This window comes from Macrotis lagotis, chromosome 2 (genome assembly GCF_037893015.1).
Source record: "Macrotis lagotis isolate mMagLag1 chromosome 2, bilby.v1.9.chrom.fasta, whole genome shotgun sequence".
Taxonomy (NCBI): Eukaryota; Metazoa; Chordata; class Mammalia; order Peramelemorphia; family Peramelidae; genus Macrotis; species Macrotis lagotis.
The window spans coordinates 258,401,008-258,425,523 of record NC_133659.1 but is presented as its reverse complement, the minus strand read 5'-3'; the positions used below and the strand labels follow the sequence as shown (position 1 = coordinate 258,425,523).

Genomic DNA, 24,516 nt, shown 5'->3' with positions numbered 1-24,516 from the left:
GAGTTAAGTGACTTGCTCAAGGTCACACACAGCTAGGTGATTATTATTAAGTGTCTGAGGTAGGATTTGAATTCAGGTCCTCTTGACTCCAGGATTGGTGCCCTATCCACTACACCACCTAGCTGCCCCAATGATTAACTTCTTACAGTCTTAATATCCTTATTTATAAAATGAGGACAGCAGTATCTTTCTTACAAGATTGCTGTTAGGAGGACTCAGTGAAATAATATATATAAACTAATGCTCTTTACTACTTTGTGCATTAGCTCAATAAGCCTATGTACCTGCTCTAGTGGAGCCCAATCAGCAAATATGAGAAATCTTACTTCTTTTTTTTTAGGGTTTTTTTTTTTTGCAAGGCAAATGGGGTTAAGTGGCTTGCCCAAGGCCACACAGCTAGGTAATTATTAAATGTCTGAGACTGGATTTGAACCCAGGTATTCCTGACTCCAAGGCTGGTGCTTTATCCACTACGCCACCTAGCCGCCCGAGAAATCTTACTTCTTAACTCCCCTGAAGGGAAAGGAAAAATTGAACCTACAGACCAGACTCACCAGAAGGTGAAGAGAGCCACAACACCCACCGTCATCAGCAGTTGGATCATTAGGATGGAGTAGACCTATTAGGAAAGAAGATAATAAGAAATGACCTCAATAAAAAATGAGCTACTCAAGACATGGCAAGTCTAGGCACACCTACATGGGTTATATATGAGGATCTAGTTTTGCATGCAGTCAGGTGACAATCAGGTGATACAAAGCTAAGACCTGAGTAGCTGAACTAAATAAATTCTTACTTTTCTGGGAAGTACTGGAAAGGATTGAAAATGGGGTCCATCATAGGAAGCAAAAAGCAACAAATAAATGGGTCCAAAGTGGGGCCCACTGGAGAAAGATTGGCCCACAGAACATTGAGTATCCAGATGTTCTCTAAAGATGATTGGGGCCATGGAAAAGGGGTTACTTACCTTCCTGACAAATACTCTTCTCACATTAGGATCATCCCAACTGAAGGTGGTGAAGATCTCAGGGTCTCCAGAGTACCCACTACTTCCATAGCCAGGGCTGCTATCTGTAGAGAAGAGCATCACATCATGGAGGATAGATGACTTTGTCCTTATTTCCCATGCTTCTCCATCAGCCCTATCCTTGAACTTTCGAACAAGTTGTTGATTCTTCCTTTTTGGAAACCCTCTTCCCTTTTTCTCTCATTTATCTGAACATCCATGGGCCTCTCTTTAAGAACCTTTCCCTAATTTCAACATCATTCCCTTTAGTCTTAGGTTACATCTCCTCAGTATTGATGTCCAGAGTTCTGCTTTACAAATGCTTGCTCAGTCCTTGTCTCTGTCCTCATTACATCCTATCTCTTCTAATAGACTTTTGTTCAGTACTTTGATTTAGGTGGTTCCCAGATCTATAGTCCTGATCTCACTCTTGAGGTTAGATCAACAACCATTAAGAACCTATCATATGCCAACTCATTATTTTCCACAACCATCTCCAAGTAGATATGTATGCTAAGAGGACCTCAAATTGAAACCCATTCAAAGCCAAGCCTTTTCTCTTTCCCCTAAAAAATCCTTGCCACAAGGTACCTTTTTTTTTAATCACTTAATCTCTCATGCTTGAAACCTTGGAGTTATTTTCAAATCTTCCATTTCCTACATTGCTCATATTTGATAAATCAGCTGTCAAGTTCTAGGTTGCACAGTGGTTAGAGTGCTGGCCCTGGGGTCAGGAAGACCTGAATACAAATCTGACCTCAGACATTTATTAGTTCTGCAACTCTGGGTAAATCACTGGTTGATAGCAGCACTTATCTCCTAGGGTTGTTGTAAGGAATAAATGAGATAATTGTAAAGCACTTAGCACTGAACCATAGTAAGTGTTATATAAATTTATTTTTTTATTTGTTGTTGTTCAATTGTATCTGACTGTGATCTATTTGGGATTTTTTTGGGCAAAGATTCTCATGGTATGGCTTGCCATTTTCTTTTCCAGCACATTTTCCAGATTAGGAAACTTAGGCAAACAGGGTGAAGTGGTCAGGGTCACACAGCTAGTAAGTGTCTGAAGTCAGATTTGAACTCAAGAAGATGAGGATTTCTGACTACAGGCCCTGTTTTGTATCCACTATGGTGCCGCCTTGTTGCCTCAATTATTATTATTAAGTTCGGTCAATTCCATTGGCTTTCATATTCTCTCTCATCTCACTGACCTAATACCACCTATAATGACCACTACAATTATCTACTGAAAGGTCTTTCTGCCTCCATTCTCTCTCTTGACTAAATCTGAACTTATTATTGTGGCCAGACATATCTTTTTGGTATCTAACAAATACAGTTGGCATTACAATGGTTGCTGATTGGTTAATCTGTTCATGTTACTCTTCTGCTCAAAAATGCCTTTCCAGTTATATAAGAAAAGTGTGAACTCTTAGTTAAGTTTCTAGGTTTTCCTATTCGACCCATCCACCCTTTTCAGCCATCCTTTCTCTATATATTATTGTGTACTCCAGTCAGACAGTACAATGTGCCATCCCAGTACATATTTATACATTTTCCCATTTCCAGGATCTGTTTCCCATTTCCAGACCTATTATCTTTTTTTTTTTTAGGTTATTGCAAGGCAATGGGGTTAAGTGGCTTGCCCAAGGCCACACAGCTAGGTAATTATTAGGTGTCTGAGGCAAGATTTGAACTCAGGTCCTCCTGACTCCAGGGCCAGTGCTCTATCCACTGCGCCACCTAGCTGCCCTCCTGACATTTTCATATGCTTGGAATACCCATCCTCTTTTCACCAACTCATGTGCCAAAGATGTCTTCCCCAATCCTGAGAGTCAATAATGAATAATCTTCCCCATCTTGGACCTAAGACAACACTTTGCATTTCTGCATCATTTTTTTATTTTTGTTATTTGTGTATAAGTTATGTCTTCCTAACAGACCATACTTTCCATGAGGGCAGGAACTATGTGAATCTAAATTTTATACCCTTTTATACTCCCAAACTTCCTGTGATTCAATTAGTACTCAGTGAGGAAGAGTGCCAGAGGGGGAAGAACAACACATCCTGACCTCAGAATTACTTTTATTTCCCTCGTGGAAATCCCAGTGGATTTACCAGAAAAACACAATACCTAGAGTACAGTCAAAGTCATAGTACTGTGAGGGGTATAGGGTCCTGGTTGGTTGAAAACCTGGGATGTGGATTCTTTAAGCTGTAAAAGCCATAAATAGTGTGGAACCCTGTAAGCAGTGAAAGTCATAATATGGATTTCCTAGTAAAAGTCTCTAGCAGGAGTGAAGTGTGCAGAACCAGAACTACATTATAAAAACTAATAGCTTCATTGTATGATCATCAACTATGATGGATTTGCTTATCTCAGTAGTACAATAATCAGTAGAAGTCTAAAGGAGTTGTGATGGAAATTTCCATCCATATCCAGAGAAGGAACTATGGAATCTGAATGCAGATTAAAGCTTATCATTTTTAATTTTTTCAATTTGTTTTATGTATTATGGTGGTTTCTTTTCCATCTCATGTCTTTTAACCCCCTCTTTCATTTGATTCTTCTTTTCCAACATGATTAATATGGATATAATAATGTTTTGTCCTTCATTTTTGAAGAAGACCATGACATCAGGGAGGTAATGCCATGACAAGCACATGAATCGGATTTGAGTGAGGGGGTGCTGTGCTAAGTTCCAAGCCTCATTTTCTCTTCTAGAGGCCCTTACAAGCTGTGTGACCCTGAGCAAGTCACTTAACCCTGAATATCCTGCATCCAAGGCCATCTCCAGTTGTCCGGATTCATATCTGGTCATTGGACCCAGATGGCTCTAGAGGAGAAAGTGAGACTGGTGACTTAGCACAGCCCCCCTCACTCAAATCTGATTCATGTGCTTGTCATGGCATCACCTCCCTGATGTCATGGTCTTTTTTGATGAAGGACAAACATTATTAATATGGATATATGTTTAACATAGTTATACATGTACCTAAATTATATTGCTTTCTGTCAGGGGGAGGGGAGAGGGAAGAAAGGGAGGAAAAAAATGTGCAACTCAAAACCTTACAAAAAAAGGTTGCTGAAAACTATCTTGGCATGTAAATGGAAAAACAAATAAAAATCTTTTAAAGGTCTCTAGCAGTAAAGTTTATGATGTGGGTTCCAAGCACAAATTTCTGTCAGTGAAAGCCATAGTAATAATAATATACAGTCCCTATCAATGAAAGCTATAAAAAAAGTAAATCAAGATTAATATAAGCCAAAAGAAAGCATACTGACTAGGATCTTCCAGGCCTGGGATGCCAGCCAAAACAAAACTGATATGGCACCCAGGTGTCTGGGACCTGAGACCAGTACTAAGTTGCAGAACCCAAAAATATCAGCTAATCCACACTAACATTTTTGCAACACCTCTTTTCTTTGTCTTTTTTATAATTATCAAAAGAATTTTGGGGTAGTCTTGTGAGGATCCATGATTGTGGTCTAGTAGTCGCCCTAGATTGCCCCAGTGTGAATATCCCCGCTTTGATTATTAAACTATTTATATAATCAATCTGGAGCTCCTGGCCCATTTCTTCAATATATGGATATAAACTGAATTCTTCACATGATAAAACCTTGAATATCTCTTCCAGAGAGATTTCCAGGCAAACTAGTAGCATAGATTGGAGACTGAGCAATTTTCACATATGGCAGCAACCTTTCCAAATCCTAGAAGGTCCAAAGAAATGTTTTCAAATAACTCAAGTAGCTTTTGGTCCTGGCAGGGAGCAAGTGTCTATGGTTGGGGGGAAGGGGGAGAATTGTAGGTTCTTTAACCTTACTAATCTGACAGTTCAGAAGAAGGTGGGCTACTTTCCTAACCCTCTTCTGTCTTACTTATTCCTCAAGGGTAGATGAGTGGGGCTGAAGCTGCCTGGCTCATAATAAATATTTAATAATTGCTTATTTACTTCATTCCTCTTTCTCCAAAATCCTATTCCTCTCCTTAACCCTTATTTCCCTTAGACAGGTGATCAGGATGGAAATGATTACAAAAAGTAGAAGAAGTGGGGAGGAGGAGAAAGAGTTGGTGACAGTCCTAGGGTCTCCATGGTGTCTTCTATGCAAATGGATCCTATGGGTTGGATTGATCCACATAGAAGTCCTAGTCTCCAGTTTCTTCTAACACTGAGGACATGGGAAGTCTTAAAGCATCTCTAGAAACTTTCTGACATTTCACAGGGCTAAAGCTGTGGACAGGAAAGCATAAGGTAAGAATCTGGAAGGAGAGTAGGGCACAAGAGAGCATGACAAAAGGGAAAAAAAGAAATCAGAGATTGATTCTGGGCTGCAGAGCCTATCGAGTTCAGAACATTGAGGCTGGGAAAATAAGACTTCTGTCTATCCCAGTGAAATATCCTTTCTGGGAAACAAGATCTGGTAGGATACTGGGAAATCAAATGAAAATGAAGACATTAAGAGATGTCACCAGCAAGTAGTTTAGAAGACACTATTCCCAGATCCTGTTTCCCTGTGCCATCTAATCTAGAGAGTCAGATCCCATTATTCCCTTGTTCTGCTTTTCTCCTTCATTCAGTCAAAATCCCAGGCACATAACCATACCTTAGCTATCACTAGCTCTGAATCATCCAAGCTACCACCCTTACTTATAATGCTTTCTTCTTTCTTTTGGACTTATTACCTCCAAAATTGTTCAGTGGTCTCCTCCTTTAAAAGAAACTCCCTTCTCTCTCTTTTCCTTTCCTTCCTCTTTCCCCACTTTAGATAAGGGGATCAATAATGCCTAATTTGGTCCTTGGTTTTGTCTATCTGTCCCACCTTCTAATCAGCTTTTCCAAGAATAGAAACAATATGCTCTTCCTTCCACTATTTCAAAACTTCAGAACTGGGACTGACTAATTGATATTATTACAACAATGATACAGTAGATTGCTTCTGTGCTACTTTCTAAGTTCTCCATAGGGTCTCACTACACCCCAAACAGTCCAACCTACCAGGGTTGGGGAGACTCACTTGGGTCCACGTAAGCCCAGCTAGGATGAAAGGGCACAGTTGGGGCTGGTGGAGGGAAGGCCCCAGCCTTCAGCCCCTCCCCTGAGGTTGCTTCCTCATAAGTAGGAGGAGCCAAGGGAGCTGATGGAGTCTCCTTCTTCTCTCCATTTGCCTGTTGCTGCCCCTCAGTCCCAGGGGCCTTGTTAACCACTGAAACCTGTGGAAAATGAATAGAGAGTCAGTCATTAAGGAGAACCATGAGAACACACACACACACACACACACACACACACACACACACACACACAAACACAAATGCAGGAAAAGAGAGGGAGGAGAAGCAGATCATTTTCATATGAGATCTGATCATATTATAAGACCTAGAGAGGACTTTACATAACAACTAAATCCATCATCTCCTAATTTTACACATTAAGAAATAGAGTTCTTGAACCAAGATGGCAACAAGAGAGAATCTTCTCTTAGGTGCTCTCTCATAAAACTTCTAAACTAAGGACTCTAACTAAATTTTCGAGAGACAGAACCCACAGAGGGACCCAGTGTGGCAGTTCTCCTACTCAAGGTAACCTGGAAAAGAGCAGAAAGGCTCTGCTCCCCGGGGTTGGAGGGGCAGCCTGCCAGAGGGGTGGCCTGCCAGAGCCAAAGAACTTCAGCTTCACGGGGGCAGTCCCAGGGCACTGGGAGCCATGGCTCACAGCAGTGGAGGAGTTACCTGATCTACGCCCCGGGGAGCACCGGGCACAAATTGGGGGAACAGTGGGGGACCTCTGCCAGAGTGAGCATGTGAAGCCCAGCCCTCAGCAGCCAAGGCAGTCCAGATCCAGGAAACAGAAGCAGGAGTCCCCAGGGCATGAACCCATTGAACCTAGGGAGGGGACTGAAGAGAGACTGCTGAGCTCTGCCCCGAACAGGAATCTAGGGTTCTGACCATATTCAGATCCTGATTGCAGTCTAGGCACCCACATAGAACAGCAGGGGCCCCCTCCACCTCAGCCCAGTGGCAGAGGGGGGCGCATATGGTCATTCACAGACTAGGAGGGAGGACAGAGCCTCACACACTGAGACCCTTGTGGGAGTGTCCCAAAAGCTCAGGAAGCACCCCCAAAACAGGTTAAGGCTGGGAAAATGAGCAAGCAGATAAACAAGAGGAACACCACTGAGAAATATTTTGCCTGTGAGCCCAAGAAGGATCAAAATACTCAGTCTGAAGATGAGGAAGCACAAGCTCTTGCATCTAAAGACTCCAAGAAAAACAGAAATTGGGCTCAGGCTATGACAGAGCTCAAAAAAGACTTTGAAAATCAAATGAGGGAGTCAGAAGAAAAACTGGGAAAAGAAATGAGAGAGATACAGGAAAAACATGAAAATGAAGTCAGCAGCTTAGTCAAGAAGATCCAAAAAAATGCTGAAGAAAATAGCATGCTAAAAACCAGCTTAGGTCAAATGGATAAAACAGTTCAAAAAGTTATGGAGGAGAAGATTCTTGCTTTAAAAAGCAGAACTGGCGAGATGGAAAAAAGAGATAAGAAAACTCTCTGAGGAAAACAAAACCTTCAGACAAAGAAAAGAACTCAGGGAGATTGCTAAACTTACGAGAAATCAGGACTCAAATACTTCAAAACCAAAAGAATGAAAAATTAGAAGAAAATGTGAAACATGTCATTGAAAAAACAACTGATATGGAAAACAGAGTTAGGAAAGATAATTTAAAAATTATTGGACTACCTGAAAGTCAAGATCAGGAAAAGAGCCTTGACATCATTTTCAAAGAATTACTACAGGAAAATTGCCCTGATATCCTAGAAGCAGAGGGCAAAATAGAAATGGAGAGAATCCACTGATCCCCCTGAGAAAGAGATCCCAAAAAAACCAACCCCCAGGAACATTATAGCCAAGTTCCAGAACTCCCAAGTCAAAGGGAAAATATTACAAGCAGCCAGAAGGACACAATTCAAATATTGTGGAGCTGCAATCAGGATCTCACAGGACTTAGCAGCAACTATATTAAAAGCTCGTAGGGCTTGGAATATAATATACCGGAAGGCAAAAGAGCTTAGAATGCAACCAAGAATCAACTACCCAGCAAAACTGAATGTCCTCTTCCAGGGAAAAAAAGATGGACTTTCAATGAACCAGGGGAATTTCAAATGTTCCTGTTGGAATGGCCAGAGCTGAACAGAAGGTTTGATCTTCAAATACAGGACTCAGGTAAAGCATAGAGATTGGAGGAGAAGGGGAAAATATGAGGGAGTTAATGATGATGAACTACATGTATTCCTGTATGGAAAAATGACACTGATAATACTCATATGAACCTTCTCATTTAATAAAGCAGGTAGAAGGAGGTTTTATAGATGAAGCACAGGAGAAAGCTGAATTAGAAGATAAAATATGGTGTAAAAATGGAGTCAATAGAAAAAAGGGAAATGTAATGGGAGAAAGAAAAAGGAAAGAGGGGACTAGGCCAAGATATTTCATATAATAAGATTTTTCTTTATTACAATGAGCTATTGCAATGATATGGAAGGGGGGGAGGCAAGGGGGAATGAGGGAATCTTCATTCTCATCAGAGGTGGCTAGGAGAGGAAACAGCATATATTCTCAATAGGGTATAGACATCTGGAGTGAGAAGGCGAGGGAGGGACAGGGGGAAGGGGTGGGGATGTGAATGAAGGAGGAGAGGATGGACCATGGGGGGAGAGTGGTCAGATATAACACATTTTCTTTTTTACTTCTTGCAAGGGGCTGGGATTGGATGGCCTGTCTGGGACCATAGGGCCAGGTGGAAGCTGGGCCTAAGGGGTGGTATGGGGGCTCAGGGCCTCTTGGTCCCAGAGCCGGGGATCTGTCTGCTGCGCCACTCAGCTACCCTACAGCAGAGTCAGAGTGAAAGGAGAGAGAAAATATAGTACATGGTAGTGGAGAAATACAAAAGGAGGGAGTTGCGATCAGCAATGGCAACGGTGGAAAAATATGGAAGTAACTTTTGTGATGGACTTATCATAAAGAATGTGATCCACCCGTGACAGAGTTGGTGGTGTTGGAACACAGACTGAAGCATATTTTTTATTATTATTATTTTGGGGAGGGTACAGGGCAAATGGGGCTGGGTGGCCTGCCTGGGGCTGCAAAGCAGGGTGATTGTTGGGTGTCTGAGGCCAGATTTGGACCCGGGTGCTCCTGGCTCTGTCTGCCACCCAGCTGCCCCTACTATTATTACTATTTTATTTTATTTTAGGTCTTTTTTTTCCTTTTTTATGGTTTTTGCAGGGCAGTGGGGTTGAGGTGGCTTGCATGTCACACAGCTGGGTGATTATTAGGTGTACAGGGCCGGATATGGGCTCGGGTGCTCCTGGCTCCAGGGCTGGTGCGCCATCCACTGCCATACCTACAATTATTACTATTATTTTTTTATTTTAATTTTAATTTTAATTTTTTTCTCTCCCCTTTACTTTGTCGCTCAAGCAAGTCTATATTTTTTGGGGAGAGGGGGTATTTTGTTTACTCTTAAACAAGAATATTTTTTTAATGTATAAAAAACATTATTTGTACAAAATGAGAATAAATAAATATTAAATTAAAAAAAGAAAAAAGAAATAGAGTTCTTGAGATGTTGGGTGATTTGAGCAAGCTTACACTAGTTGAAGAGACAGGTTACCTATGAAGTTATTCTTTTCACTCCAAATCTAATGATCTTTCCACTTTACCACAAGAATTCTCCAACTTTATAGATGGAGAAATGGAATCCAAAAAGAGTCAGGTCAAAATATCACAGAGTGATAATTGGAGAAGAGCTCTAGGTAATCCATGGGTCTGTATCAGATTTGTCTATGATGCTGTCAAACAAGGGGGGAGAAAGTGAGAAAAGAATGAAAAAGAGGGAGAAGACTAAAAGGAAGAGGACAAGGAGTGAGAAAGAGAGGGGGAAGAATAATGGTTTGTCTTTAGAGTAATGAGTTCTCTGTCACTACAGCTTTAGCAGAGGTTGAAAGGCTGCATATTGGGGTATTGGAAAGAGTAGATATCCTTCAGATATGGGTTGGGTCTGAGATTCCTTCCAATATTGTGATACTAGAATTCAACAATGGAAGGAAAGAGAATGAAGGGAATAAGGAGGAGAAGGAATAAAGAGAAGATGGGCAGAGAAGAAGAAGGAAGAAAGAAAGCAGATATGTGAGTTAGAAAAAGAGGTAGGAGACAAGAAGGATGGCGGGGGAAGGATCTTATATTTAGAGCTAGAAAGGAACAGTGTCTAACTCCTATATTTTATGCACTGGGAACTTGAGATATAATGACAAGGGTGGGATCTGAACCCAGGCTGATTCCAGAGTCAGAATTGACTCAGAGACTGAATCACATAAAGTGATGAACAATTGGTCCCTAGCCTGGGGTTTCCCCTTTTCTGAGAACTCATCCCTTCTCTGAACCCTAAGAAATGACTTTATTTCTAATGTTACTTTAATTTTTCTTTCAGGGGAATATCTAGGAAAAAAGGTAGGGAGAATGGAAGTTTGAATCCAGTCTCTGTTTGAATCCAGTCTAGCTGTTTGACTTTAGGCAAGTCACTTAACCCTGACTGCCTCACATCCAAGGACATCTCCAGTCATCCTGATTCACATCTGGTCACTGGATCCAGATGACTCTGGAGGAGAAAGTGAGGCTGGTGATTTAGCACAGCTCCCTTCACTCAAATCCAATTTATGGGCTTATCATAGAATCATCTCCCTGATGTTGTGATCTTCTTTGAAAATGAAGGACAAACATTACTCATGCTATAAAAGAGAATGTCCAAAGGTAGACAGATGAAGAAAAATGAAGGGGTTGAATGATTCAGCTCCGAACTCTGAAGGTTTGGAGAAAGGAAAGAAGACCTGTTCCCAAATCATTATCAAAGCTTGAAGATACAACTACAAGAGGAAAATAGGCTTAGAAGCTACAGAACAAAGAATTGTGATTAGAGAGAATGAATTCCCTCAACCAGAAAGTTAAGAACCCCTTCTTTGGAAAGTCTTAAGCAAAGATGGAGTTCTCAGTGACAGGGATGGTTGAATAGAGGTTTTTCCAAGGCAGGGGAAGCTAGAAGATGAATTCTGTTCTCACCTGGTCTGAAAGGTGCTAGAACATTTCCTCCTGGAGAGGAAAATGATCTTGGCCAGAAAAACTAGATCGAGGAAGTAAAAAGCTAGAGGAAACTGAGGCCCAGGTAGGTTATATGATTTGCCAATAGTCACTAGGGTAGGAGTGTTCATTATTGTCCCTTGAATCCTGGTCCTCTTACTTCAGTCAGATATCTGAATCGATATCACTCTGGTGATAAGGAGAATTCTAGACACTTTGTTTAAATAGTTAAGCAGACTCTTTAGGGGAAAAGAAATTTATCAACAAGATATCAGACAAAGACACAGTTGAGTTTAGAGTCAAAGAAGGAAAAGGTTTCTGGGCTGAAGAGAAAGGGACTAGAAACTCAGTTAGTATCAGTTCTCATCTTGGAATATTTTACTATAAGGGATTCTGCCAAACCCAAACACCCCTCCCACAGAGGAAACTGAGGAAACAGCCTAGAGAGTATACACAACAAAAGAAGAAGCTGACTGGAACCCTCTGGGCAAAGAGGGAGAAAGGAAGCAGGAAAAACATTATTGTAGTGGGAATACAAGAAAAATGTTGTAAGACAAAAATCTGAATAAAAAAAGGCTATGTACAATCTTAGCTCCTAAAGCAATTAAGAGATCATGAAACTCAGAATGAATAAAAATGAGCAAAAATTAAAGAAAAGATATTGGCTAACATTTATATAGAACTTTAAGATTTGCAAGGCACTGCAATAAACTTAAGGGGAAAGGTGCTATTAACAGATGAAGAAACTAAGACACATAGAGGTTAAGTGATTTGCCAGAGTCACCTAATCAATTCTTAGGCAGAATTGTTTTTCTGGGGACGGCTAGATGGCATAGTAGATAAAGCACTGGCCTTGGAGTCAGGAGTACCTGGGTTCAAATCCTGTCTCAGACATTTAATAATTACCTAGCTGTGTGGCCTTGGGCAAGCCACTTAACTCCATTTGCCTTGCATAAAAAAAACAACCTAGAATTGCTCTTCTGCTTCAGAATTCTAGTTATCTCAATGCCACAAGGCTGTTCTAAGTATGATGAAAAGTGACTCAAAATCCCTAGTAAAGAATAGTATTCCATGTCGCCTTGGGTAAGCCACTTAACCCCATTTGCCTTGCAAAAATCCTAAAAAAAAAAAAATAGTATTTTTCAGACTCCCAAGAGATTATGAAACAACTTTAAGAAATTCTAGAATGGCCAAAAGAGAAAAGAATTAGGATGGGAAATGGGTCAGAACTTGTTAAGATGGTGTTATGAAAGGTCCATAGAGAAGCCCTGCTTTCCCATATACACTACAACAAAGATCTGAAAAGGGCACCAAATTACAAAATGATCAAGAAATTATATGAGAAAAAGGAACAAGCTCCTTTATTTAGCTTAGCACCACTCAGAAGTTTATGGTCACTGAGAAAGGGCTGCCCAGTGGCTAATACTAGTGGGAGTCAACTAGAGCTCTGACTAGAGATTCTTCAGTGGTATCTGAAGCTTGCTGAGCTCTGTTCCCCAGAGAGAGGTGGGAACAGAAGGCCCAGATGAGGAAGTTCCAGAGAGGTCAGAAATCATTAGCATTCTAAACAGAGATGTGAGTTTGGAAGGGCTCAGAACAAGACATACCTAGAGTTTGAGAAGTCTGAAGGACTCTGATCTGTAATGTTTCAGAGAGCCATGGACATCACAGCACTGTGACCACCGACTGACATAAACTGTGTGCCAAACCCCTTAGTCTGACAACCAAGAGTGTAGGAGGGGAGGGTACCTAATCTGGCTCTGGTACAAAGCCTCAGTTCAAAGCCCCAGTTCAGAAACTGAAGGTGGAGATGGGGTCAAACAGAAGACACTGACACTTGAAATTACTATAGACCTAAAAATACCCAAAAATTCAATCCAGAAAACAAAGTTTATCAACTTTATCGAAGTTTATGGGGGGGGGAATGAAAAAAGACTTTGCCACAAGGACAGCAAGAGCATTCAGCAGTGGATAGAGCACCGGCCCTGGAGTCAGGAGTACCTGAGTTCAAATCTAGCTTCAGACACTTAATAATTACCTAGCTGGTGAACTCATCCAACCTTTCTGGAGAGCTATTTGGAACTACGCCCAAAGGGCAACAAAAAATTGCATACCCTTTGACCCAGCAATACCACTACTGGGTCTATACCCTGAAGAGATGATGAAAAAGGGTAAAAACATTACTTGTACAAAAATATTTATAGCAGCCCTGTTTGTGGTGGCAAAGAAATGGAAATCAAGTAAATGTCCTTCAATTGGGGAATGGCTTAGCAAACTGTGGTATATGTACGTCATGGAACACTATTGTTCTATTAGAAACCAGGAGGGATGGGATTTCAGGGAAGCCTGGAGGGATTTGCATGAACTGATGCTGAGAGAGATGAGAGAACCAGAAAAACACTGTATACCCTAACAGCAACATGGGGGTGGGGGGGAGATGTTCAACCTTGAAGGACTCGCTCATTCCATCAGTGCAACAATTGGGAATAATTTTGGGCTGTCTGCAGAGGAGAGTGCCATCTGTATCCAGATAAAGAGCCATGGACTTTGAACAAAATTCAAGGACTATTTTCTTTAATTTAGGAAAAAAACCAGATATCTTATTGTCTGATCTTGTTACCTCTTAGACTTCTTGTCTCTTCCTTAAGGATATGATTTCTCTCTCATCACACCCAATTTGGATCAATGTACAACATGGAAACAAAGTAAAGACTGACAGATTGCTTTCTGTGGGGGGGGTTGGGGGGAGAATTGTAAAACTCAAATAATATCTTTAATAAAAAAAATAATAATTACCTAGCTGTGTGGTCTTGGGCAAGCCAATTAACCCTATTGCCTTGCAAAAAAAAAAAAAAGAAAAAGGGGCAGCTAGGTTGTGCAGTGGATAAAGCACTGGCCCTGGAGTCAGGAGTACCTGGGTTCAAATCCAGTCTCCGACACTTAATAAGTACCTAGCTGTGTGGCCTTGGGCATGCCACTTAACCCCATTTGCCTTGTCAAAATCTAAAAAAAAAAAAGAGTATTTGGAAGAAAGAAGCAACAGGTTAAAAAAAGAAATAATGACTTAAATAAGAGATCTGAAAGAAAGAAGCAGGACAAATAGCTAAGAAAGGGTAGAAAACATGCAGAGTTTGGTGTAGAAAAACATTAAATTCAGCAGGAAATAGGTAGGGATAGAGAGAGGCAAAAGGATGTTTTGAGAATGAGAATACAGTCAGAGGGGGAATCATCACAAACAAAATAAATGTTATCATCAGAGGGCTGATCATAAGGGGAAATGATAAGGAAAGAAAAGAACTAGTGATCAGTGTCTAGGCAAGGGGAAGAGAGGAGGGCCCAGTGGAATGGAAACAGATCACTTCAATTACAGATCACTAGTGTTGATCACATTCCTTCTCTTTCACCTCATTTTTCTTTCTTCTAAAGAGGAGGGAGGGATAAAAAAGAGGGAAAAGTCTAAAAAGATATGAACATGAATGGAATGGACTTATCTATAAAATGGAAGATGGTAGCAAAAATAGATTAGAAAACAAAATTCAGCAATGTGTTGCTTACAAGGACCATGCTTGAAACATAAAAATTCACAGAGTTAAAATGAAGGGCACGTAGAATTTGTTGTGCTTCAAGTGAATTCAAAAAAAAGTAAGGATTACAATTATGATTTCAGAAAAGACAACAAACAGTAAAAGTAGAAATGGTTAAAAAAGATAAACAGGGACACTATACTATACTTAAAGACAAATAGACCACAGAATAATAAATATTAGCACATTTGTACTGAATGGAATAATACCCTAGTTACTTAAAAGAAAAGAAAATTGAATTGCAGCAAAATTATAATTTAGGGACTTCAATATATCCCTTTCAATAAATCAAACAAAAAAATAAACAAGAAAGAAGTTAAGGGCTTGAATAGAACTTAGGAAAATTTGGAATATCTTTGGTGATTACTGAATGGGACTAGAAAGGAGAATGCATATTTCTCATCTGAGCATGGTACCTTTACAAAAATTAACTATGTGTTTGGGTTCCCAACCATTTTCAGTCCTCAAACCTCCTATTCAATCTGAAAAGAAATGAATTCTAGAGTATATCATGAACTATGAAACAAAATAAAAATATTAATTAATTTTTAATAAAGAAATCTTTATTCAGAACATAACTACATTTTTCATTCTCTATCCATCCCATAATTTTTTTATTAATACTACTATTTTTGGAATATTTCAATAGGAAAATATGGTTATTTAAGGGAGGAGGTTAACTATTTTCTTAATACCTATGCCTATGTTCTCAAACCCCCCCCCCCCACAGGAATACAACCTGTTGGAATTAAAACCTCAAATTAATTCAGAAAAACACAACTTTTATTAGCCCGTATAATACAATATACATTATAATTAATAAAGGACCTTCATAAATCAGATTAATATGTAAATTAGATTAAATAATTTAATCAGAGTATTTGGAGGGGGAGACAAGAACAAATAATAGGAACAATAGATAATTTTAAATAGAATGACAACAACAATATATCAAAATTTTTGGGATGAAGCCAAGGCAGTTCTCAGGAAAAAATTTATATCGCTAAACACTTTTATTAACTGAAAGAGAGAAAATAGATAAATACTAAGCATGTGGTTAAAACAAACTAGAAAAGCAGAAAAAAAAATTCTGGCTAAACAAAAAAAATAAAAATTATGAAAAATCAAAGAAGAACTTAATAAAATTAAAGCAATGATTAATGTTAAACTAGGAACTATTCTTAAAAAAACTAATATGAAATAAGACTTTAGCTTCTTTAATTTAAAAAAAGAGAAAGGCAAAAGCTAAACTGCTAAAAAAATAAAAAAATAGAATCCCTGACTAATGAAAATTAAATTATCAGAAAACTTTGTCTAATAATACCCTAAAAAAACTTCTTAGTGAAGTGTATATTTACAAAAGTATCAAATACTCAGATTGAAAGAATAGAAAATAAAGAAGCTGAGGCAAATTCAATAAGCAAATTGGAAAAAAAATTGAATAAACATTAAATAAACTCCCAAAATGGGGGGACCCAGGACAAGTTGTATTTCCAACTGAATTCTGGCAAATATTTAAAGTACAATTAATTACAACATTAGTCAAAAAGCATTTATTAAATACTGATTTTTTTTAATCAAGTACTACATCACTGGAGCTACAACAACAGGTGAAAATAGTATTTTCCCCAAAGAGTTAACTTTCTAATAGGAATAATAAAAAGAAACGCACTTAAGATCTTACCATTTCCAAAGTAATGGGTTAAGTGTAGGAGATACAAATAGAAAAGGTGAGACAGACTAGGCTTTCAAGTAGCACTCAATCTCAATCTAAACAATATATAACAGAGAGTTCAGGAAGATGGAAAAGCTTAGAAATACTAAGGGTTCAAGAGGGGGAAGATATCAAGGCCAGTGGTCCTTAGTTTGTTGATTGTTGAAGGACAGTGCTGAAAGGACTGAAAATCAGTGGATTCAGAGAGGATGCTAAGGTAAGGAGGTTCTTAGGATACAATAGTCAGACCTGGTGATTCTCCATTTCAGTTGAAGGAATGGAATCATGACTCATCCAATTTGCATGAGTGGTGAAATAGTCCATATGGGTTGTAGATATCATCAGGCCATCATGGATGAATTCTCAGATGCCCATCACAAGAGGAAAGGGGGTAAAGGTGGCACCATTGTTTGCAAAACTAGGAAAAGAAGGTATCCCTACAAACTCCTTCAATGATAAAAATCAGGTTTTAAGCTGAATCCACAAAATATCAAAGCAAAGAAGCAAAATTATAGAGCAGCATTCTTAACAAATGTTTACATAAAAATTTTCATGAAACATAGTTAAAAGATCAGAGAGGATATCCCATAGAAAAAGGCCAAAGAACATGCTTAGATCTGTGGACAATGCTGCAGATTAGGTGGGGTGCCCTTATTAACCTCCAATACATTTAATATAAATTTTGTTTACCCAGCATTAATAGTATGGAAAGTATAGAATTTGTGAAATAAAATCATACTTATCTATTACATATATGCACTAACTGCAAAATACATCAGATCTTGAACTCAACAAACATGGCTGCTCCTATTGAGGGGAAATTGTTTACGCATGTAATACTCCACCAAATTTTACCAATTTAAGCTCTCAGAGTACCATGATTCTTCACAAAGGATACTTCACCATGAGAAAAAAAAGTCTGAGGTTTATTTAAAAAGGTTTACTTAATTATAGCATGTCACTGAATGAAATTCATATGCAAATTTTTTCAGCCATTTCTATTGTTTCCAATTCTTTGTCATAACAAAAAGTGCTGCTACAAATATTTTGCATATATGTGCCCCTTTTCTCTGTCTTTGGCCTTTATAGGATATATGTCTACCAGGAGGATTAATAGGTCAAAGGTTATATACAATTTAGTTGGGGATAGTTTGTTCCCCAAAATGATTTTAACATCTCACAACTCAAACAACAGCTCATTAATGTGTTGTCCTCACTCATCCCCTCTGATAATTGTCATTTTTACCAATCTGATAGATATGAGATAGAATCTCAGAGTTCTTTTAATTTGCATTTATCTAATTATTAATGACTTAGTGATTAATGATTAGTGATAAGACATTATGTCCAGCTTTGTCTTAAACACTAGTTGAAAGTTGTCTTGCTTGTTGATCTAAGTTTCTGTTTGCATTTATAAAAAATGCTTTTTGATGCAATTTTTCCCCTTCCTTCTTCTCTTTTTTTTACATCATTATTATTACTCCTCCCTCCAGATTATTAAAAGTTTATTTTTTTTTAACTTTCTTTGTAGCATCCACACATTGACCAATTCAAAATGGAAACCTACATTCTGCACCTCTAGTCCTTCACCACTCTGTCAGGGGATGAGAAACATACATTATCATCAGTTCTCTAGAATTGTGTTTGGTCATTAATTGATCAGACTTCTTAAGTCATTCAAATTGTTTTTCTTCTTGGAAATAGAGAAAAGAACAGAATAACATTCTCAAAAGCAGTGGAACTCAAGGGAGGCTGTGTGACACAGTAAAAAGAGCATTGAATTTTTAACTCACCTGGACCTTAACCACTATTGGCCTTAGTTTTTTCATGTATGAAATGGGGATTTGACATCATGATTAAGGTTCTTTTCTGCTCTAGAGCTATTATCCTAAATTTCATCCCCAATTAAAATGTCCTTTAAGCTGGTCCTAATCATTATTGAAAAAATCAATTTTTTTTTCTTTTTAATTTTTTTCAAGGCAAATGGGGTTAAGTGGTTTACCCAAGGCCACACAGCTAGGTTATTATTGTCTGAGGCTGGATTTGAACTCAGGTACTCCTGACTCCAGGGCTGGTGCTCTGTCTACTGTACCACCTAGCCACCCCCCGAAAAGTCAAATTTTTTTCAAGAAAAAGAGACATTTGAGTCATTCCTACCTAAAAAAACCAACCACAAAAGATGACAACAACAAACAATAATCCAGAGTTGAGCAGAATATTTGCCTTGCAAACAAGAAAAACAAAGGAAAGGTAAATAAGTATAATTATCAAGAAAAGATTAAGTAATGAAATAAATTCTGTCATACATATTTTTAATTTTATTTTTTAAGGCAATGGGGTTAAGTGACTTGCCCAAGGTCACATAGCTAGATAATTATTAAGTGTCTGAGGCTAGATTTGAACACAGGTACTCCTGACTCCAGGGCCAGTGCTTTATCCACTGCGCCACCTAGCCACCCCTTGAAGACTGTTCTTTTTCTAGAAGGGGCAATAAAAATATTTCATAGGGATGAAGAGGAGTAGTAGTAGTAGTAGTAGTAGTAGTAGTCATAGTAGTATACATCTGTGATGAGAAACATGATATGTATTTTTTTGGTAAGGCAATGGAAGTGATTTGACCAAGATCACACAGCTAGGTAATTATTAAGTATCTGAGGCCAAATTGGAAGTCAGGTCCTCCTGACTCCAGGGCTGGTGCTCTATCCACTGCACCGCCTAACTGCCCTGAGAAATGATTACTAATGGGATTCATCTAGGGGTAATGGAAGTAGAGATCATCTTCTCCAAAGCATGCTTTTACTTTCCAGAACTGGACTGCACCCTAGGAGAGAGGATGTCAGGGAGGGGCAACCAGTTCTCAAGGAGGTAGGGGGCTCATAGAACCAGAGAGACAAGATAATCTGGCTTTAAGAATTGTGATGTCAAGACCTGTGATGTCATTAGTCTTCTTTGAAAATGAAGGATGTACAACAGTCATTGTAAGGGCAAAGGGTAATTCTACGCTTCATGACCTAGGATACAATGGACTAGGATATTTTGACTCCAACCATGTGACACCACTTCCTTCATTAATTTATATTTCTCTAGGTGAGACAAAATAGGACAAGATCTCATCAAAAACAAAACAAAACAAAAGTGGCAGCTAGGTGGTGCAGTGGATAGAGCATCTAGGAGGACCTAAATTCAAATCTGAGCTCAGACACTTAATAAGTCACTTAACCCCATTACCTTAAAAAATAAAAAAGATTATAAAAAATAAAAAAACAAAACAAAATAAAAATTAAGAGCATACCTACACATGTAATAAGGATTATACAGAACATAGGTGAAGATTCCCTATCTGTTAACATGTGTTTGACTTGTTGCTATAGGAGCTTAACCTCCCCTCACCCTTTCTTGGCAAGTCTACTGACAGAAGGAATTATTTGTTGAACATTAGAAAGTTGAAGGAAGAGAATGGGCTCTAAGTTATATATCCTTTTTAAACTGACACAGTGCACTGCCCACTGCAGCAGACCTGAAAGACAATGCAGGATTTTCTGCATCATACCAGAGCAGTACTGAACCACTCATCCCCAAAGCACAAATGGTTGTCTAGAAACTGAGGGCCACTCACTGCACATACTTTGTGTAATGCATATAAAAGTACAAAAGTAATGGCACAGATAGAGGATAGATGACAGTGTTCAAATCTGGAACTTCAGGAGGCTTACCTTCACAGGGGACAGACAGACAGAGAGAAAATAGAGAAAACAGAAAACACGAGCAAACACACAGACATAGGCTAATATAATTTAGAAGAGAAGAGAATGAGATAGAAAAATGGAAGAGGGCAGAGCAAATAAACACTTCTTGGGAAAAGTTATCCCAGAAACATTTCTTGGACCATTGAGATGAGGGAAGGGGGCCAAATTAAAGAAAGAATAATTTGCATAAATTCAAGAAATTTGTAGTATGAAAGGTAAATGGGAATGGACAGGATAGAAAAAGAATCTATTTTTCCCATAGTCTAGCATTAAAATATTATAAGCAAAACTAATCACTATAAAGTGATAATGTTTTTTAAAAGGGAGATAAAAATCAATATAAAAGAAATTAGGGGAGGAAAATATAATTCTATCATTCACATTCATTTCAAATGTGAAGAGATTATTGATAATTATTCATAAATAGAGGAGAAGAGAAGAGAAAGATGAGAATAAAAAAACAAAACTACAATTTATTGCATCAATAAATATACAAAAATACAGAATGAGAAATTAGAACCTGGAAAAAATTAACTACATATAAGATAACTCTAAAAAGTCAGAGATTATAGTCATATTACTTAAAGGATAAATAAAAGTTCACAATGTTAAGAGAATTAGAGACAATAGATTAGAACCAAGGCTACCATAGAAAATGAAACAATTTAAGTATTATAATATATATACCAAGAGAAATAGCAACTATATTCATAAAAGAAAAGTTTACTGAAACAAAAAACCCCCTACATACACAGTAAAACTAATTATGGGAAATATTCATATTCTCTCAGGGCTGAATTACTGAACTGTGAAGATAAAAAGGAAAATATAGAATAATCAGACAATGAACTAGAAGGTAGGGCTATTAATACCAAAATGAAAATGATTTCAATCACAAAAAAAGAGAAATCCAGGATGAAAGATTGAGAAGAAAATTTAAACATAAGAAATTTCAGAGAAAATGAAAATACATAAATGAATTATGAAAAGTGAAACAAATAGAACCCCAAAACTATACATCTATATGTATTTATCTGTATGCATATCTGAAACAGCATATTGCAAGCACATACACTAAAAGAAAAATAAATTTGAAATTGAACAACAATAATTATGATGACTAAGGCTATCTCTGAAGAAGGCAGAAAAATGCACCTCCCTCCTTTTGTTGGAGATGCAGGGTTTTATGTGCCTGGAATGTTTGCAGATGTAGTCAGTGTGTTGGTTTGGCTGAACTGGATTTTTGGTTATTTTTTTTTTTTAGTTTCTTTTGGGTTTTTTTTAAACCTTTGTTAGAGGGGGTTGGTTAGGTGGTGCAGTGGATAAAGCACTGGCCCTGGAGTCAAGAGTACCAAGTTTCAAATCCAGTCTCAAACACTTAATAATTACCTAGCTGTGTGGCCTTGGGCAAGCCACTTAACCCCATTTGCCTTGCAAAAAAACCAAAACCAAAACCAAAAAACCAAAAAAAAAAAAAAAACCTTTGTTAGAATGGAAAACTCTCTGGGGAAGAAAGAGAAAAAGGGAATAATCAGAAAATGATATAGAGATGAAAAGATCTTAAAAAAATTTTAAAGATGGAAAAGAGGAAGTCGATTGATTAGTGGGAAGGAAAATTTGATTTCCATTGGGCAGCATGGTGCAGTGACAAATTTGGATCATCTGGTACATCCTTGCTGTGACTACCTGTATGACCTTTCAGGGACTCAGTGTCCTCATCTGTAAAATGATTGGGTGGGGTGGGGTGGAGAGGACTAGATAATCTCAAAGGTCCCTTAAAAAACTATTGTCCTTAGCTACAGATAACTTCATCTTAGTCTGCAACTCCATCCTCTCCTACTGATTCAGAAAACTATTCTGCTTTTTTTCAAAGCCAGAAAGATCATTCCCAGAATGAATTAAAGAAGTCCTCTTTGACCAGACCCTAAGGATATGGGAAAAAAAATAAATACAACAATTCATAATCACATAACATCCATTTTGTCCAGAGTTATTTTCCCCAGTGCATATCACCTAAACTCTCACTTCAGTTAATCTGGAGGCTCTTATAAACCTTCCTAATCAATAACAGGTGCTGCCATCACATAATGACATCATCTTAAATCAGATAGGCTCAAAACTGGAACCAGGGCTAAAGAAAAAGGTTTTGAGGTCTCTGACAACAACACTATTGATCCTATTCATCATTTGGGAGAAAAAGAGGAACGTTTGGGTCTATTTGTCTAACCTTCACCAGTCCAGGACAGCAGACTAAATAACAACCCATCCATTTTGTTATCTCTGGTTGTATAACTCTTGTAGCGGATGATGTTACATAAACCTACTGGGGAGGGGCCAAGACTCTGAGCCCCCAATTAGCCTCAAACTTAAATTTAAATTAGGGAAAGGAAGACATTCCATGTAGCTTCCTCCGGCCTCCCCCCCCAAAGACCCCCAAACAAACTAAAACACTTTGACCGTTCTAACGATGACGACAGGCAAGAGATCTATGAATACCCCCTCCCCAGCCTAGAATCACACACAGAGGCATCCAGATGGAAAATAACAGAGAGGAGGGTGTGTGAGAGAGAGAGGAGGAGAAAAAGGTATAAAGTGGCGTAGTCCTGGTGGAGGCGACAGATGGCACTGCCCCATGGGGTCCTCATTAGCAAACATACAGCTGAAAGGAATAGACTGGGAAGAGGATTGGGTGGAGGGGAAGGAAAGAAAGGTGGCAGCCCCCAGACGGCCCAATTTGGGGGTACTGCGTTTTTAAACAGCTCTTTCATCTCCTCTCCATTCTTACATCCTCAGCAAACAGCTGAGAGAAGATGCTTGGAGAAGTCTAGAGTCTGGTTCTCCGTTCCAAGGGGATAGGAAGGATTTGGGGATGGGGGCCGCAAAGTACCTTTCCCTGGGTCATGGTGCAGTCTGGAGGGGAGCCGTGTCCCTGGGACCAGGGAAAGTCGCCCGGGTCACCGCAGCCGCCAGCTCAGTCTTCAGCGTGGGTTCTAGCAATATCCACTGCAGCTCAGGGTCGAGACTGGGGAGCGTACCATGTCTGTACCAGAAAGGGGGTGGGGTGGGGGTGGGGTGGGGGGCAGGGCTGGGGATGGAGTCTAGATGCTAAGAAATTGCAGCTTTGGGCATGGGGAGGGAAAAAGAGTGATGTTTGTCCCCCGTTACTCAGAATGATGCAGTCTACCCGCCCCCAAGGGGGGGAAAAGTACCAGACATCTGAGCAGTCCAGGGTGGGGGTGGGGGAGTGGGTAACGGAGGGGAGCTCCTAAGGTTGGCGAGAGGAGGAGCCAGAGGACAGTGGCGGGAGGAGCCAGGGATAACGTTCCCCCGCAGCCACAGAAAGTAATTCATTGAAATCGAATCAGCTGATGTTTGTCTCTGGCTGTCTAAAGCTGTATTGCGGCTCTCTATCTCTTAATCCATCTCTCTGATCTATCTCTATCTCTACCTCTATTATCACTATCGCTGACACTATTCCTGTCTCTGTTATCTCCATCTGGTCTCTTCATCTCTAGTTTCTTTATCATTGTCTCAATTCCTTCAAAAAACATTTATGGTATCCCTACTCAGCCCAAAGCCCTGTGTGCTCTATGCTAGATATTAAGGGTCATGCAGATAACCATGACAAGGGCTCAGCCCTGGAGACTCTTAAAATCCAGTAAGAAAGACAAGCAAACAAAATACATTATGTTAAGTGCATAAAATCCCAGAAGTGGATTTAGAGATGAAAGATAAGTCTTTCATTTTTTTTAATTAAAAGCTCACTTAAATTAAGCTCACTGAGGAAAACATATTTAGAGAGGGACAGCTCCTGTCTACATTCTAATAGGAGAAGGCAATGCATATAAGGAGAATGATAACCAAGAAATGGAGTTTGTTCTAGGGAGGTAGATGGGAGTACAATACCAACTATGGGTGGGTACCCTACAAAAATGGCATTGGTGGATGGTTGAATGGATTATGAAGTTGAAGAATGGGGGTGGCTAAGTGGCAAAATGGATAGAGCACCCGCCCTGGAGTCAGGAGTAACTGAATTCAAATCTGGCCTCAGACACTTAATAATTACCTAACTGTATGGCCTTGGGCAAGTCACTTAACCCCATTGCCTTGCAAGAAAGAAAGAAAGAAAGAAAGAAAGAAAGAAAGAAAGAAAGAAAGAAAGACAGACAGACAGACAGACAGACAGAAAGAAAGAAAGAAAGAAAGAAAGAAAGAAAGAAAGAAAGAAAGTTGAAGAATGGTTCAGTGTTTAGGGCTAGTGAATAGATATAGGGTGATCATGGACTAGTTTGAGCAGTCATACATTTGGTTCAATCTATCA

General features: G+C 39.0%; 1 protein-coding gene across 1 annotated transcript in view; it reads right to left on the bottom strand.

The window, feature by feature from the left end:
• The window catches only part of FAIM2 (Fas apoptotic inhibitory molecule 2), a 60,924-nt gene extending 37,677 nt beyond the window's left edge, over positions 1–23,247 (bottom strand). The window contains exons 1-4 of the mRNA XM_074225953.1: positions 23,083–23,247; positions 6,034–6,229; positions 968–1,071; positions 555–619 (exon numbers count right to left, since the gene is read on the bottom strand). Of these exons, the coding sequence (XP_074082054.1) occupies positions 555–619; positions 968–1,071; positions 6,034–6,229; positions 23,083–23,097 (380 nt within the window). The 5' untranslated portion in view covers positions 23,098–23,247. The remainder of the gene's footprint in view (positions 1–554; positions 620–967; positions 1,072–6,033; positions 6,230–23,082) is intronic.
• Positions 23,248–24,516: the final 1,269 nt, after the last annotated feature.